General features: G+C 39.5%; 1 protein-coding gene across 3 annotated transcripts in view; it reads right to left on the minus strand.

Moving 5' to 3' along the window:
• Positions 1-5,542: 5,542 nt before the first annotated feature.
• GKAP1 (G kinase anchoring protein 1) overlaps positions 5,543-18,498 on the minus strand; it is a 31,980-nt gene continuing 19,024 nt past the window's right edge. For all 3 annotated transcript variants that reach the window (XM_084277939.1, XM_084277937.1, XM_084277938.1), the window contains exons 4-12: positions 16,896-16,973; positions 15,182-15,311; positions 14,106-14,128; positions 13,257-13,409; positions 12,762-12,863; positions 10,860-10,923; positions 9,341-9,411; positions 8,419-8,496; positions 5,543-5,851 (exon numbers count right to left, since the gene is read on the minus strand). In XM_084277939.1, the coding sequence (XP_084134065.1) occupies positions 5,804-5,851; positions 8,419-8,496; positions 9,341-9,411; positions 10,860-10,923; positions 12,762-12,863; positions 13,257-13,409; positions 14,106-14,128; positions 15,182-15,311; positions 16,896-16,973 (747 nt within the window). In that variant the 3' untranslated portion in view covers positions 5,543-5,803. The remainder of the gene's footprint in view (positions 5,852-8,418; positions 8,497-9,340; positions 9,412-10,859; positions 10,924-12,761; positions 12,864-13,256; positions 13,410-14,105; positions 14,129-15,181; positions 15,312-16,895; positions 16,974-18,498) is intronic.

An 18,498-nucleotide genomic window follows, 5' to 3' on the forward strand; every position in this document is an offset into this window, starting at 1 on the left:
TTAGGAGGCTCCTAACGTCGGGAGCGCGGGCGCCCGACGCGCAGGGAGGTTTTTTGATGGCGCAGCTCAGCGGGGGGGACTGCGGGTGGGACGAGGGGGAAGCACTGGGGCGGTAGAGCTCCCGAGCCTGCACTCCAGGTGCAAAAACCACACCTCTTGCTTTCGAGCAAGCCGCTCGGCCTCGGCCGCAGGGGCAGCAGGGGCTGAACGCCTGCTGGTGAAGCTGTGGAACTCTCCCAGAGCCGAGAATCCGTGGAGCAGAAAAATTAAAAGCTTAAATCGCCAATCAAACCTGGTATCACCAGACTAGTTGTCCTGCCGAAATAGGAGTGATTTTCCTGCATGCCTTTGTGGTCAGGTAGTGGTGAACAGGCGACAGGACAAGGGGAAATGGCCCAAAGCTGCGCCAGGGCAGGTTCAGATCAGATGTTAGGAAAAAAAATTTCACTGGAAGAGTTGTCAGGGCCTGGAACAGGCTGCCCGGGGAGGGGGTTGAGTCACCTTCCCTGGATGTGTTTAAAAAAAGCATAGATGAGGTACTTAGGGATATGGGTTAGCTTAGGATGGGAACGGTTGGACTTGATGATCTTAAAAGCCCAACCTTGTGATTCTGTGAACACAGATACATGCAATGCATGGGAAATTAAAATAACAGCAGAGAGCTTTGACATCTTAATCCTTTTCAGGCTGATGGGGTTTTAAACACTTCTTTCCTATTGCTGTTACTTTTATTTCCCACTTCCTTCCAACTGTGCTTTTATTTCCCCTTTCTGTAATCATCTATGCAACTTCATCAGTTTCTGATCCTAAAGACTATAATTAAGAATGTTTTTTTGAGAGAGCAGCCTAATTTTTATGCCGCTCCATTTTCCTCATGAGTGGTTACGGTATTTACTGCAGAAGCTCAGATTAATGCCCAACTCCAACTAGACATTTTCAATTTAGTGTTTTTTCTGTAGGCAGAGTCACCTAAATGGGCTTGAAACAAAGAAACGAGCAAACTGAAAATCAACTTGCAGTGACCAGAGAGTGTTTTGCATCAGAAGGAAAATGCTGGCTGGAGTTATACCAAATTAAGAATACCAGTTTTGAACCAGTTAGGCTAAACACAGTTAATGTTTTACCTGAAGATAATGATGCAATTTTGAATTTAAGCAAAGTCAGAGGTGGTCTAATGACAGTAAAATTACACGTAAGATCTTCAAAGATTTGCTGTAACATTCTTTGTAATTCTGAAGGTTAAAACCAAAACATAACACAGTCACCTGCATATTGTTTCCCATTCCTGATTTGCTCTTGTTTTAGTCACTGTTAAAGGGGCCAGATTAAAAAAGCAGCATGATACACTGTAACTGGATAGGCAGCAATTAGCTTCTGCTGCGGACCTGGGGCTGCTTGTGTGGATGAACCAGAAGGCAGCCCCCTTGTCAGCTCATGGGTAATTCTAGTGAATGAAATGCTGTTGCCTCTTTCAGTGGGGTTTCCTTTACTGTAACGACCTTCTCAGACAGGGGGAGACGCCCGAGCTCCTGGACTGTTAGTTCTTAGCTAGAACGATGCCCTCAGAAGTCTAGGGAAAAAAGTTACCACTTCTATAATCCTGACCTGCTAACTCCCCATTTGAAACTCTGTAGTTACATTTAGTCATATCCCAGCTTTTTTTTTTTCTCCAGCTCCTTTCTGCATATACCCTGTGCGTTGGTCTTTCCAGCAGCCTCTTGGTCTCCCTGAGCTCTATTGTGTGGACCTTTTCATTTATTTGGGCAAAAGCACCTCTGTTTCCCTCATTTCAGACTTTTTTCCCAAAAAGAACCAATGAGAATTTCTAATTTCAGCATGGGAAACTTTCATCTGTAGTACTGATTTAACCACTTGCTTGGAAGTACAGAACCTGTGCAGCCTGAAGCCTTTCTGATGTCAGTAAATAGGGGCCTTTTTCTCTTTAAGTTTTATTTTGGCCTTCTCACCTCCCCTCTGGGTATGGATGTTCTGATATTTTTTATGTTTTTTTAAGGGTTTATTGTGTTTATTGCTGTTTACAGCATGTTTCAGAGCAGCTGGGACAAGACACGGAACGTTGTTGAGGATTCGTACGGGAAGTCAGAGGAGAGTGGCTGTTGCTGCATGGTGTGGACTTGCAGTCCAAAGCGACAAACTGTGGGGAAGCAACAGCAAGGCAATTGCAGAAGAAAGCATCCTGGGAGTATCCCTCCTGAAACAGGCTGCAGCAGCTGTAACAAAAGCTTTGTGAATGAACATAAAAGGAGACAGGTATGAGAAAATACAATTTTTTTTTTTTTTAAAGCTGAGCCATTCAAATATAAACAAGGAAGAGCAACGTACTGGACAACAAATCAGCTGACAGAAGAATTTCTGTGTAATTTATACATGACAGGCCAGTACACCAAGTGTTGAACAGGGAAAGGAGCTGTGCTGAACAAGGAGAACTGCATTCAGCACTTCCCAAATCAGAAACACATTGTCTATTTCTTTAGCACCTAAAACCAGAATGAGCTTTTTATGAGGACTTGAACACACGTTTTCAGAAGACACCGTCTGTTTCATTTCAGTAGCATTCCTTCTGCTGTTAGTCAGCAAGCATTATATAAACTGATTTTCCTTTATGTCAAACTCCATAGCACAAGAAACAGCACTGATTAGTTCTGCTGCTGCACTGGGAGGGAGCAGGGCTGGGGAGGGGAGGACAGGGTAGGGGAAGCTTTTACTGACAGTCCTGAGAGCAAAAAAACCAGTATGTCAAATGGGAACAGAAGGGCAAATTAAAACTTAGACAAAGACATTTCTAGGATACAAGGTCAACAGTCTTCTAGATTTTGGCTTCTGGCAGCAGAAGTGGGGAACTCTGAAGTACTCTAAATAGAATTTAGCAATTTAATGACACCTTAACAGTCTGTAACAGACTGATTAGGTTTTGGGAGGAGATACACATTTTGTATTCCCTGCTTCAATACTGGACACACTGGAAAAGAATTTACATCTTAAAGTTACAGACACCCTTGACTTGGTTAGAAAAAACATCTTGGTCTTGTTCTGGTATTTCCTGTATGCAGCAGACAATGAAAAAACTTACCACATCCCCAAACAAAGGGGTTTTAGTTTGAATCGGACTAGTAGCAAGACAGGTTACTTTGTTCCACCCTGCAGCGTGTTACCAGTTGGGATAAGTTGCTGCAGTTGTGTGGTCACAAGGTTCACACTTCTGAAGAAGTGGTATTGGTCCCATCCTGAGGATGTGGTATTTGGAAAGTATTTTCAAAGCCTTTGGCAGAACAATAGCATAAGAAACAGACAACTAGAAAAACTTGTAAAATAAAAAGGTAGGACAAACAAGGGAGGGAAGCTACAATAAGAATGCCAGTATTACTATGAATTTTGAGTCATTATGGACTATTAGCTACAGCATCTAGTTTCTTAGAAAAGTCTTACTCTGCTGCTAGCACCGTCATTGTGTTAGTTTTCAGAAGTCCCTGCTGATTGCAAGAGCCTTGCGGATTTATACTTAAATGCTTTGTCCCACTCTGCTCTCCTGCCTCCTAGGGATGTGCTGCTATTGCACATACTTTGCTTTGGAAATTGCTTAGTGGATTCAAACCCAGATAATCTTCTATTTTAATGTCCACAGCGTTTTGCTTTCTCTTGTCCTTACTCTCTCTCCTTTGTCATTCTTTCCCTCCAACTTCTATGTTCTCTGCTGCTTTCTCAGGTTAACCGACACTCAGCCAGGTCCTACTTGTACTTCTGTAATGTTCCACTTCAACAACTATCCCAAAACAAGTAAGATTCCAGGATTTAGTGCTACATTCAGTGCTGCACAAACACCTGTGCATTTGTATAGCTGGGCTGCATTCACTGGCTGGGACGAAAGAAATCAGTGAGCTTTGTCTCGTAGCACAAGAGGAACTGTTCATTCCTGGGCCAGCTGAGGAATGACACAGGGCACAATTCAAAGCCCACAGGTAGGAAAGCTCATTTTACAGAGCAGTTGCACATACCGGCTCCTACATGTTGCAGCTGAAAGCCGCTGTTTTGGTTTTGGCACAGCCAGCAGCTGCAGCCCACGCAGCTTTCTCCCTTTGGGATGGGGAAGAGAAGCAGAAAGGTGAAAGTGAGGGAACTCCCGGGCTGAGCTGGAGGCAGTGCAACAGGCAAAGCGAAACAAGGGATTCGTTCCCCACTTCCCATGGGCAGGAGCTGCTCAGCCGTCCCCAGGACAGCGGCGCTCCGTCATGCGTAACGGTGACATGGGAAGACAAACAGCATCACTCTGAACATCCCCCTCTTCCTTCTTACCCCAAATTTAAATGCTGAGTGTGACATCATAAGGTACAGAATATCCCTTTGGCCAATTGGAGTCAGCTGTCTCAGCTCTCCTAGCTGTGTCCCCTCCAAATTCCTTGTGTACCCCAGCCTCCTCGCTGGTGGTGAGAGGCAGGAAAGGCCTTGGCTCTGTGCAAGCACTGCAACCATCTGTTTTATCAATGCTGTTTCAGCACCAATCCAAACCATGGCCACACACCAGCTACAGTAAAGAAAATCAACTCTACCCCAGCCAACACCAGCGCACCCATGTTGGTATGCAAAGCATACAGATCACAGAATCATAGAATCAGAGACTGGTTCTGGTTGGAAGGGACCTCAAAGCTCACCTAGTTCCAAACCCCTGCCAGGGGCAGGGACACCCTCCACTAGACCCAGTTGCCCAAACCCCCATCCAACCTGGCCTGGAACACTGCCAGGGAGGGGGCAGCCACAGCTTCTCTGGGCAGCCTGTGCCAGTGCTTTACTGCCCTCAGAGTGTGAAAAACTTCTTTCTTATATCTAGTCTACATCTGCCCTCCTTCAGTTTATAACTGCTGTCTGTTGTCCTGTTTCTACAGGCCTTAGTTAAAAGTCTCTTGCCAGACCTCCCCAGAGCCTTCTCTTCTCCAGGCTGAACAAGCCCAACTCTCTGCCTGGTGTCATAGCAGAGGTGCTCCAGCCCTCTGGTCATCTTTCTGGCCCACCTCTGGGCTTGCTCCAAGATCTTCATGTCCTTGTTGGTGGACCCAGAGCTGGATGCAGTACTCCAGGTGGGGTCTCAGCAGGCTCAAGCAGAGGCAGAATCCCCCTCCCTTGACCTGGCATCACTGATTTTGAAGCAGCCCAGGACTCAGTGGGCCTTCTGGGCTGCAGGCACGCATTGCCAGGTCATGCTGAGCTTCTCATCCCCTAAGACCCCCAAAGACCTTTTCGTCAGGGCTGCTCTCAATCCTTTCATCCTGCAGCCTGTATTGATACAAGGGGGTTGTCCTGACCCAGGTGCACGACCTTGCACTCAGCCTTGTTGAAATAATGACTGTTGACTTTTCCCTTTTTTTAACTATCTGGATTCAGCAACAGAAAGACATGTTTGCATGAGCTGACTCAGATTTAACTTGATACAATTTTGACCAATTGCATAGTAATGTATTTGGATCTTGATAGTCATTAAATGACTTCTCAATTGAGAAATTCTGTGAAAGCAAGAATCGAAACACAGAAATGGAAGAGTAAATTTTATTGAATAATGAAAAACTAAATGCATTACACTTAGTTTCAGCTCTGCTGGAATACTAGTTTTCTATTTTTTCTGTGGAAGAAAGTGCAACAAATCAATTATTCAGACTTTTATCAAACTAGTAATTGTTAATTTCTCTTCAAAAACTGCATAGTTGAGCAGTTGTGCAACAAACACATAAATTTCTGCAAAAACCCTGAAGAAAGATTTGATGTCTTTTTGCTCTGAATCTGGTGGCAGAGGAGATCACCTGCACGGGTCAGATTCCAAGTGCCTTTTCCCTTTTTTTCCACTCTGTAAGAAAGAAATAAAACAAATTTTTAGTTAATATACTAGACATGACACTTTAATATACAAAGTAGCTGCAGATATAAAGTTGCATAAATAAGAAAAAAACAAATTTGGGAGTTACGTTCCATACTTTTCTTAAATTACAGAACTCCTGCAGGATACAAACTCCTCTGAACATGAAACACTGTTTCTAAGGTCCTGGAAATATGCCTTAACAATCGCCAACAGAACTGTATCCCCCTTTTTCTTCTCTATCCCCCTCTTACCAAACCTTTTTCCTCTCACCTACCAAACCTATCTGCAACCTCATTCCTACCTACCACAGCCAGGTGGAAGGTGTGGCTGTACCAAGGATGACTACAAGAAGAGAGCATTCCACCAGGGAAGGAACAAGACAACCAAGAGGACAAGAAGCACAAGCAACCAGGCAGACATTGAGAGACAACAGAGAACGCCGGTCCCGCGGCCCTCTCCCCGCCCTGGCCCAAAGGGCCTGAGGACACTGCAGAATACTCTGCCGTGGGAAGGGAGGCCGTGGCTCCGTGGGGGCAGCTAATGCAACCTCCTTCTCGTCTCTCTCTTGTATCTCTCTCTCTTTTCTGTCTTCTCTTTCTTCCCCCCTTCCCCTGCACGTTTGTTGTGGGCCAAATAAAAGTACCTTGAGCCTTGACTCAGTTTTGACTCTTAATTCTGTTCCCCAAGAATTGCGAAGAATTCATCACAATAAAACACCCAATAATTGGACGTCGCTGGGGGGTTAAAGCCCAGCCGCCCCCAGCCACCCAGAGCCACCTGAGGTTCTCCTGGAACACAAGGGGGTTTAACCTCTGACAAATTAAGCCTCGTCCAGGTTTTGAATCGTGACAACTGTTACGTAAATTAAAACAGTCAAGGCAGTTACATGCAACTGAGATGTTAACCTCCAGGGATAAACATATGCTGCCTTACTGCTCTTATTGGGGTTTTTTTGTTGTCGTTGCTTTGGTTTTAATCCACAGATTCCAGTTACTTTTTTTAGTTTTTAAGGCATCCTTGTGTTCAAGGCAATATTACATAAGACAGTGGGCCTTGTGCTATCAAAGACTCCACCACAAATACAATAAAACAAGAAGGGTTGTCCTGGTCAGCCTGCAAGATTACAGGAGAGAATAATAAAAGCAGAAACACTAATCCCTGCAAGGCAGACAAGACAAGTTTTCCAAAGAAAAAACACACCAAAAAAACCCTCAAACACATTTCAAAAAGTAACAACCAGCCAAAGACAAAACCACCCCACCTCAGGGTGTTGAATTAAACAATACAGCAAGATATGGAAAGAAAAACATTAGACTGATGGGGGCAGAGGAAAAAGAGAAACAGAATAGGTGATTTTTCAGTAATTCCTAAGCATATAACAACGACCACTTTTTGTAAACTTTTAAGTTAGTCTTTTAATCCTGTTGATTAAGAGTTAGCCACAAGGTAAGTTTATCTTACTAAAACATTTCTACTTACAGATAAATACTTAATGTGAGCAAAGGCATTGATGGGAGGGGAAACAAACAGAAATACGGAAGTTGTATTTCAGAAGAGTGATGTGAATGACTGAATTTGACAAAAATGTTTATTTTAAATTAGTGGTATGAACACTCAGATTGTCTGTAAGGGACTGAAAAAGCTTATTTTTAGGATCTTTGTCATTTGCAGTAAATGGAGGGCAACAAGAGATTTCACACAGAACCCCATGTAATGCTAGCCAAAGAATTTTGTGTAATCACATAAAAAGGTCTGTTGCTTCAGAAAGAGCAACTGTGGCTTAATGAGCCGGTTTTCACAAAATTAAGAGTATTCCAATACAAACAGCATGTTGCAACTTGAAATAGGACAGCTTGCCAAAGACTACACTGCTACCTTAGGAGTTTCCATTATGTACTACAGACTTTCCTTATGTACAGACTTTCCTGAAAAAGGTCACAACTGAAACAAGCAAAAACCTCACACAACCCCACTGCCACCCAAACCTGTCACTTGTAGTAATGCACATGTACAAATCCTTATCCACAAATACTGTCAGGCTTCAAAGAGGCAGCATGCAATTTATGCAAAAGTTAACTGGAATTCACTAGCATGACTTGCATTAGCAGCCAAATTGAGCAAAACAGCATGTGCAGAGTCAGCAAGACACCGATCTTATCATTTATATTTCAATAAAGCTTGTTGTGAATCTCCTACAAAGATGTGACTAGAGACAGAACTAAGATACGGAATCAAAGAAAGAACATGGCAAAAAGAGGTATGACATCTATGGGTAGTCAGTCCAGTTACACACAGTTAAGCCAGTGAAACCATCACTTATCAACTAACATACTTCAAGGAGTTTGGAAGTGCAAAACACATGGTAGATTTCAACTTGCCAAAACTCTCCTTTAATTGTGCTACTGTTGTGGGGTATTTTCCCCCTACAGTTTGAACCACTAATTCATTTCAAACTGGAAATAACAGAGCTAATAGGTCAGTTCAGAGCACATTACCTCATGATAGTCTCAGCCACGTCAAGTACAGGTAATCTTAAAAACCCAGAAAATAACTACCTGGTATTTTGTTAATTCTGCCTGCAGTAGTTTCACTTTGGATCTTTCTTGCTCTAATGCAGCATGAAGTACAGTTACCTAAAAAAGACATGGAATGGGAATTCATAAGATGTCCTTAACACCTGTGATTTTATCTGGTCAATGCTGTGGTCCATTAGTATCGTGCTGGACAAGCAGGTAATAATAACACATGCTGAGTTCAAGAGTGACTACCACTGTCATTATGGATGAACTGAAATTATAAACAAAATATTCTTTAATGACTTGTTTCTCAAGCAAAACATACTGGCCCACTTGTATAATGGTATACAGAAGCTATAAAGTTATCAACTCTTCTGACTTTTGGACTCTGAATTAGTTTATCCCATAGAACACTTAACTGGTGTGGTATTATGCAACACAGATTAGCTTATTACATCACCCTTACAAAACAGACTTACGCAAACATCTTAAGGGCTTGAACTGTTGCTGTGGACAAAAACCTAAGCACAGAAGTTCTGCATGCCCTCTACTACAGTGACTTGTCAACTGACATGTCTTAAGTAATTTGCAGCTCACTTGTGACTAGAAATCAAAACAAGCCAAGACCACCCAGGAAAGAAGCATCTTTTGAAGCACCTTTTTGAGCTTCCTGGCTAGGGTTACCAGAAAAGGATATTCCTAAGGTGCTGTTCAGGGCAAAATACTTTCAGGCATGCTGAGCTCTGCTGTCTTTCCAGAAGCAGTTCTGAGTAACACTGGAAATTTACACCATACACCTCCTCAGACACACAAAGTTCAGGGCTAAGGATGAAATGTAACATTTTTTGCTTCAAACAAGATTTTATTTCAGCTTCCTCCATCCCTCCACCTCTATCACTTCTTTAAACAGAGAGCATCTTTGAAATACCCTGAAATTTTACATTTAGAAATACTTGCTTACCTGTACAGTCAATTCATTTTTGATAATCTGAGATTCATCAACCTGCTGGAGTATTTCTGCTTTCTCTTTCACTATGGAGAGAAAAGAAACAGCATGAGGATCTCTCTGGATTTACAGGTCTTTTTTTCCAATAGCACACTAACATTGCTTTATTTCACTACTACTTCACCTCTAAATAATACCATCTTCACTAAAAGAATGGTAAATGTTTTAAATCAAAACCAACCATTAGCCACTAGTCACAGCTTGAAAAATTCTGAAGATTAAGACTCACTACTTATCCCAGACTTACCCCTGTAAGCAGCACAGATTTTTGATATACACATTGTTAACAAACTCCCATCAGAAAACTGATTATTGGCAACTGATCAGTATTTTGGGACCCTAAGTTTCACATGGGAGCTCGGTCATAGCTATGGAAGCTTCAATCTACTCTGATACAGAGATTCTTAAACTATTTAACTAGTGAAATATCTGTGTGTAACTTAAAATTCTCAATATGAAGAAATTAAGGTTTTTTTCAAGGTTCAATTCTGCCATGAACTTCCTTTTCCACAAAATACAGAATTCTCTGCAGAAAAACACAAAATTGCTCGTTTTATATTATGTTACTATTCCACAAAGGAAAAAACATTCAGAACTTCAACTCTTTCAAGGTGAAAATATTTCTTCTTGGCTCAGATACTGACCTGAAATAATAAAGTTAAAATTTGTCATGATCAATCACATTATGAAAATCTGAACTAGCTTAGACATAGCCTTGTAAACACACCGTACAGAAAAAAATCAAGGGTTTTTTTAGCTGAAAAGTTAGCCTCCAGAAGAAACTACATTGAAGAGCTAAATTAAGAAGCCATTTTCTAACAAAATGAGTGTGGCTAGTATAGTAAAGTCAAATAACTTCATCAAGCAAGGTTACTAGCATTAAACGTTAACTAAACATAACAAGCGTAAAGACACTAGGATATTTTTATATATATATATTTTCCCCAAACTCTGACATAAACCCCGAATCATAAAAACTCTGAACAATGTTGTAACAGATGATAATTAGCACACAGTTGCATATGCAATTCTGTGGCTGAGCTATCCCTACTCATTGTGTGGCACGAGACTGGCTTAAACACAGAATGACATTTCCAGCAGCTTGCAAGGATGCAAGAACAAACAGCCTCCTCAGGTGTGTCTAAACAGGTATTACCATAAGACCAATCCAGAACATGTAGCTGTCAATATCCAAAGAAAATCTTACTCAAAGAATCATTTTACCAAAAATGTAACTCAATGGTTTGCATTTTAAAGAAAGATCTCAACATACAGCTTCTTATTTCATCATATGACAATGGAAATGCAGCACTGTGCAGCCCACTGAATTCTGTGATTCATTGGGATCACTGCAAATGAACAGCTCCTTAGTTCTTGCTAGCTGTTATTGCGTGGTATAAAATGGGCTCCTTTGTAAGTTCCTTCCGTGTTTTTAAAAGAACATTTAAGTTTTCTGATAAAACTCTACACTTACTTTCACCTTCTTTCATCATCTTGTGAAGCTGTGCATTTGTTGCTTTCACTTCTTTATACTTTGCCTGTATTAAAGAGATCGAATTATTACATGCATACTGTATTCTATAAACTAAACATAACTTAAGAGTTTAAAATGATGACTTCTGCAAAGAACCTAATCATACAATCACAGAATCATAAAAACATTTAAGTTGGAAAAGACCTTTAAGATCATCTATGCCTTAAACCACAGCCAAGGAAAGGAACACACAACAGGAGTGGATTGGTAGCTGAGAGTTGAGAGAAAAAGGTAAGCACAAGGCTCAGAGCAAGTTAATGCAAGGAAGTTGTGTCCGTGTCCATGCACTGACAGTGCTGGAATCACCAGTTGGGCCTGCCTGATATACACAGTCCTGTTGTGCCATGGGCTTTGTGGCTCACCCCCTGAAAAATTACAACCATTATAATACACTTTTCTAGATACCAAGATGACACAAATAATTTGCCACGTAGCTCGGCAAGTAGGACAAGACCCCGCTGCTCTTGAGATTATTTTGTTCAGCAGTTATTGTTACTACATTACAGTTTATTTCCTTTTCAATTCTTTGCAGTTTACTCAAGAACCTATTTTTGTTGTAAGTTGTGGCCATGCATCCTAGCTGTAAAACTCATTCGGTCACAAGTCTCTTCATACAGTTTGCTCTTTTAGGCTCTTGAAAAAAATAAATCATTTCAGACATGCTTTTCTGTAATGAAGAAGCTGCTGTATTCCACCAAGCATCACACCGGTCCTTGAGGATAATTAACTCACATTTAAACCAGACCTTTCACAACCACCTAAAACTGTGTTAAGGTCCCCGGAGAAGTTCATAAAACTAGACAGCAGTACCACCATTCTCTACCTCACTGGTGTCCTTATGCATTGTGTTTATTCTGTGATGTGATGAAATGCCAACAGTGGTAAATATGTTGGGAAGTCCAACTTAAGTGCACAGCTGTTAACAGACTTCATGTCTTTATTACCTCAAGTACTTCTTTAAAGAATCAAAAAACTTTCAATCTGTGAATGGCTCAGTCTACTTTAAGCAATGCATAAAACCAGTAATAATTTAAATAGTTCTATGCTGCTTTGCTGTTATTTGTTATAATGCCAGTTCCTAGTGGAAACATTGTCCTTTTTGCTCTAGTTACTATCCAAACAATGTTAACCTGGTCTTGGGAGACGGAAACATTGTCCCCAGCTACTCCAGTGTACAGCAATACCACCTAATGATTAACAAGCAGATCCTTTCCTGGTGCGTTTTTGCATCTGGTGAACCTGATGTCTGATTTCACTAGTATGGAACAGGAAAACATGCAACAAAACACAGGATTCCATTCTTGTTACAGTGCAGCTTTAAAGCAACCTCTCTTAAACATAACAGAACAACCCCTAGTTAACCACTGCAAATACTGGCCTGGATCTACCAAAAAAAAAAAAAAAGAAAAAAAAGCCCCAAAACGTGTAGCTCTGAAATGCAAGAAAAGCTGAGAGACATCTAAAAAGTAAACAGGTTGGACAGGACCCTGGGAACTCCAACTGCCTGTTCAAAGCAGAGCGAACCTCAGATCTTGCCTAGTCTTAGATTACAACTTTTATTTTTTTGACCATGAAAACACTAATAATAGGAAACAAGTAGTGACTGATATGCCAGATATAAGGTTTATTTCTGGATGCTTTGATTGGATTATTTTTAGGTGCTTAACTTACCTACCAAGACAGACTGCTTCATGTGGTAATGAATGAATAATTTGCTGTTAAAACATAATCTGGGGCCAGTCTACAGCACCTCTACAGATTGGTCACATTTTTAATAAATGCTTCATTTCAAATGTATAGTTAATACCTTCTAACAGCAGACAAAATTTATCAGCCACATACCTTCCACTGACTTATTGTATTTTTCAGTTGCTCAATTTCAGCATCCTTCTTTGCAAGCTCGAGCTTCAGTCGTTCTGTTTGTGTGTCTTTCACAATACTCTCCTAAAAGCAGGAAAACACCACTTCTTAGTAATCTAGGTGTGTGGATTTGTTTCTTTGGAAGGATAATCGATCGTTTAAGATGAGAATTTCTGATCAAAACTAAAGAGGTATATAAGAATAGATACCAAAGGGATAAGACACACAGTAGTACATATTGGCATTTTCTGTGGAGCAAAAATCATTTCAATCACAAGTGTTTCATGTTAAAAAATTAAGTCGTTTAAATACCTCTTCAGATAGATAAAAACATTACAGTGTTGTGGGGTTTTTAATTCTTTAAGATTATCATGGGTTTGATTTGTGCTTTCTTCTACTCAGGTGCTCCCTTCAGGTCACTGAACAAGCTTCAACAGGCCAACTTCTTCACTTCAGAATGACTGCTGTTTTACGTGCCTGGTTGTGTTCATGAGATGTGCAGTTATCTGCTTTGCTGGCATCACTGAACTGGACTCTCCTTTTCTCTCTTTCAAGTATTCTGTGAACATCATCTTCCAGCCTGTTGAAAAATCCTCCATCATGCAATGAAGACTGGTAAGAGTTCTGTTCCTGTCAAAAACAAATACTTATAACACATCTTCCTTTATATGTAAGCTAACACCGAGCAAGAAATCAAGATGTTAAAAAGTAGCTTAAGTCATGGAAAAGTGTTATAAATGATTTTATTTTACTTTGTATTTTCCAAGAATACTGTGACTTCCACCTAGATAATATGTTATTAACTGAACAGCCTAAAAATTAGTTACCAGTTCTCATTTAGCGGATGATATTGCACAAGAGCATGAAGTTGGAATGTAGAAATTTTGCATGATGACTACACACTTATTTATGTTTTATTTCACTGATGACCATTCTTCCCTGTAAGAGTTTTTAATATTTGTGGACCGCACCACAACACAGGAGCAACACAGTACTTTCTGATGTAATTTGCTTCTCTTTTTTCGTGCTGCAGTATGTACTTTTTAACATGCTTTAAAACCTGCAAGATGCATAAAAAGCTATCTGAAAACTAAAGAAGCAACAGGTAGTGCTAAGAAAGCCAGTACTAAATTCTCAAGATACAAGAACTGCAGGCATACGCCTGTAACAAATCTGCACCTGTAAAAACTACCCAAATGGGTACATTGCAAAACGTGTAATGGATTATTGCCACATAAAGAGCCAAGCCAATTACTTTCTAAACATAAAAATGCCTTCAAACAACTCTTTTTTTTTTTAAATTAAACTAGTTAGAATCAGACTTACCTCATGTTTTTTAGCAATGTTATCTGAAAAGAATAAGGGAAAAAATGACATTAAGTCACTCAAATCCTGTAAAGCTGGCCATTGAAACAAGACAATTTGGAAACTGAGGAGGAAGCCATCTCTTACAGTTCTTCAACATTAACTTTCCTCTCAAAGCCACAATTAAAAAGAGTCATTACTAAAGCATTCAAAGCCGTGACTATAAACCATGCTTCACATCAATCCCCATATTTGCCTTTTCTCTCAGACCTTTCAGGTTATGTAACCAAAAGCAGCATCCTGTGTTCGTTTGCTTCAGTGGAAGCGGAAGGCAGTGTCTGTGGTACAGACACTCAAGGAATTTGTTGGTTTGTTTCTGTTAAAGGCTACTTAGGTTTTTATAGCTCTTATCTCACTGTATACCTGAATGCCTTCCATGCCTTCCAGACTGCTGTGCTTTCGATCTTTTTCCTTTATCCAGATTATTTGTATGTTTAACAAATATTGTAGATTTAGACAAAAACATCCTTAAAAGAAAAACCTTAGAAAATAAATTACTTTCTTCCCTTTCTAGCATCTGCCTGGATTTCTTCACCAAAATTCAGAATCTCTGCTCTATAGACACAGAGTCATTCTAAATGTAAATAATGCATATGATGAATATATGCACGTTATTTCAGTATTTACTCATCTTAGTAACATGAAGAAAGGCAAACAATTACTTGCTTTTACCCAGAAAAACAGAGAAATTCAGTTGCCTGCAGAGAGCAAACTTAGTGAAACAAAAAATCCCACTCTGATTATTATTATTTTTTTAAAGTCACATTAATAGTGTTGGAATCCACCCCCCATCCCAGGGATATTACCTGAATTTCTGCCTCCCTTAATCTCTTCTTTTTTTTCCTGATCATCTAACTAGCCCATTACTATATAATGACAACTTTGCTTTTAGACTCTGTAGGACACACTAACTGCAAGTCATCTAGTGTTTGTTTAAACACGGTATTAATGAACAGAGACAGAAGGGCATTTTGCTGTTAGCACACACACTATGAAAATTCCAAGTAGAACAGCTCATACGGTATGGTAAGGCATACCTATATTACTGTCTGACTGAAAGTCTTTCAGAGACACAGTGAGAGGTTTGTCTTTTCCTTGCTGGTTCTTTTTCTCTTTCTTATTCACAGACTTTGACTGAGATGAAGTATTTTCAACGTTTTCATATTCCTAGAAGAATAAAGTCCCACTGGTATAATTTTCTTCAATACCCAAATATTTTTCCCTGAAGCTTTACACAGGAAAAAACCTTATAATGTACTAAAGGAGGTTTTACCCTGACAAGTAATTTGCAGGCTTCAAAAGGTTTAAAGGCTGCACAAAGTATCAGCAATTAAACATCAAATCTGTTCTCTGAAGTAGAGCATTGCTCTTCACTAAACAGCATAATACTCTCTTATTCATCTCATCAAATTTTATCTAGAAACTCATAAACTGAGAATATAATGTAGGCAAATTCAGAAAGTCAGAGTGCTGCATGATGCAGTTCGGTACCTTCTTTAAAAAACATGGGTCTACTGAGCCTTCTTTTTATTCTCAAAATATGCTTACTCACTCAACAGAAGTCAGAGAGCTGTTAGTGTTCAGCAATGCTCTACCAATTGACCTCACTCCTACTGAAAATCAGACAGCCTGGTACAGGACAGCTGTATGAACCAGCCCCACCTCCCCACACATCTACATTAACATTCTTAGAAAGTTATTAATGTCGCTGTTGTTAAAAATCTCCAATACCAGTTAATTACGTATTTTAATTAAGATTTTAAATAATATTAAAATTTTAAAAATCTTAAGAAAAAAAAGTTATCTAGAGAGTGAAGATGGAAATGGATTTTTTTCTCCATAGATACAGGATTTGCTCAGCGTGCTCATGTACTATAGATTTTTAATATATACAGTATGTTTTAAATTATTCAGAGGTAACTCTGAAAAAGCCTACAAATGATGCTATGCCACTATTCCCAAACACTGTCTTCACTTTAAAAAAAACTTATATTGTACAAGTTAAAAATTTATCCTTGGTTTTCAAGAACTGTGGTACCGTCCCCCCTCAAAAAACTAAAGTATTGTGTAGGTATTTGCACAAAAGTGCACATGCAATTTTTACTTATTATGCATAATTATTTTTAAATTTACATATTTTCATAACATTTAATTTGCTGGTTTACTGCAAAAAAGCAGCCACTCCCTGTCAGAAATAAAAATTTCACCTACGCATACTTTTTCAAAACAATTCTTTATTGTTCCATAAGAACCACTCAGAAAACAGCATCCTGACCAGCTAAGAAAACATACCCAACTTATTAGATCTGGTATATTTACACTGAAAACAGAGAAAATGTAAGCAAAAAGTGCAAATGACTCAACCATAACTAAGACTTCAAGGCCTAAAGAGAAATCTGTGCTTTAATTCTCTGATTTTCCAAAGGTGTGGTATTTTTTCTGAGGAAGGTCAGGATCTTTTGTACTCTTAAAAATTTCAGTGCATTTATCTGCCACTAACTTAAAAAGTAAAACTAATTTCCCTCTTTCACAGGCAAATAAAAACCAAAAAACCACTCCCAAAACAAAACCTCCCACCCAATGCTATTACATATGGTTTCCTTCAAATCCTATATTCTTCTAAACTCCTAAGCATCTGAACAATATAACCAGTTCACATGAATAAAACAGTACTTTTACAAAGTTTTTTGATTTTTAAAATTCAAGGCTCAAACTTGTACAGCTTCTACTCAGGATGAATCCTGCAAATACCTTTTTGCGCTCTTCGTATTCCAATTTGCTTAGCAGCAATGCCTTTTCAAGATCAGCTTCAAACATTTCAGTTGTCAACTGAGGAAACAAAATTAACATTTTTCATGCAACAGTTAAAAAAAAGAGCACACAAACCTACCAAGATGAGACTAAAATTTTAGTTTCGATACATGTATCACTGCAACTGCATAAAAGCTGTTTCACTGATGTGACACAGAGCATTACTCACAACTAGTATACCTTTTTGTACCACAGGTAATGAAATGCCTTTTTTCAGGGAACTCTGGGCGTATAGATGCCTACAGTAAGTTGCACACATCTTCACGCAAAACAGTCTTGACAATTTGTTTACATGAGATTTCTTAAAAATAGTTTTTATATTTAGTCTGGAATAGGAAAAACAGAGGATGTTAAGGTTGAAAAGAGTCATTGTGCCAGAAAGTCCCATCCACTGCACTGAAAAGACAGGTTAAGTGCAGTTTTGTTCTTTTTTTTTTTCTTAAAGAATAGTACTGAGAAATCTGAATTATGTCAAGATGTTTTTTATTCCTTTTCTCAGAAAAGGAAGTAAGTCTTCTTTGGAGATAAAATTTAAAGCTTTCTAGGTGTGATCTACTAACAAAAAGAAGTAGGAACACACAACAGGAATGAAGGATGGGATATCTGTTTTTTCTTGTGTTACAGGAAAATAGTGAAGGGAAGTCCATCTCCTGATGCATTTAAGGTTGAAGGAGTGAACGGTTGAATAGAGAAGACAACAGCAACAGTTTGGTGGTGTCAAAATAAGGCATTTACCTAGAGAATACAGACGCTATCTATAATCAGAGGCAGCTGGTGGATAATCCAAATGTGTAACAGCTAATAATCTGTGTTACTGTTTACGACTAAGGTAACCAAGGTAAGTTGTTGTGAATGCAGAACTCTGTTCCACTGAACTCTATTGTCTTAAGGAATCATCACAATCCTCTGCTGGTAAACGGAAGCCTTATTGTTAATCATAGCTCTCTTCTTTTTATGCCCTTATGGAAATACTAGTTAGTAAAAATAATTACTTTAACCATTATTTTCTTGTTCTTTGAATTTCAAATATAGGTCCTTTTCATTCCTTACATAATACTCTGTCAGATACAGTAGTTTACACATACTTTGCCCAAACTGGACTGAGCGAGGTATACTCGCTTTCTTGTCTACAGGAACCTTAGTTTCTTACATGCTTTACATATGCCTAGAAGTGATTTACTATATGGTGTAAAAGCACACACATTCTTCCCAATTGTTTGTTCAACAATTCATATGATCAGCCTCACATAAGAGAAAAATTAAAGAATGGCTTCTAGTTTTTACCACAGTAAACCAGCCTGTTTTAAGCAGTTACCTGAACCACGGTAAAGCAGTGCTCTCAGCTCAAATTGCTACTGACTTCATGGCTTTGCATTTGGTTTGTTGTTCAAGTTTAGCGCTGACTGATTGCACTGAGCCTCATATACAAGGTTTTTGTAGCAGTCAAGGTCAGGAAGCACCATGGAGCCACTGCAGCAACCAGGCTGGAGGTGCCTCAGGGCCCTGAAGGGCTGCACACAAGGGTGGTGGGGCAGGAGTGGGG

The sequence above is a fragment of the Gallinula chloropus genome, assembly GCF_964237585.1.
Source record: "Gallinula chloropus genome assembly, chromosome: Z".
NCBI lineage: Eukaryota > Metazoa > Chordata > Aves > Gruiformes > Rallidae > Gallinula > Gallinula chloropus.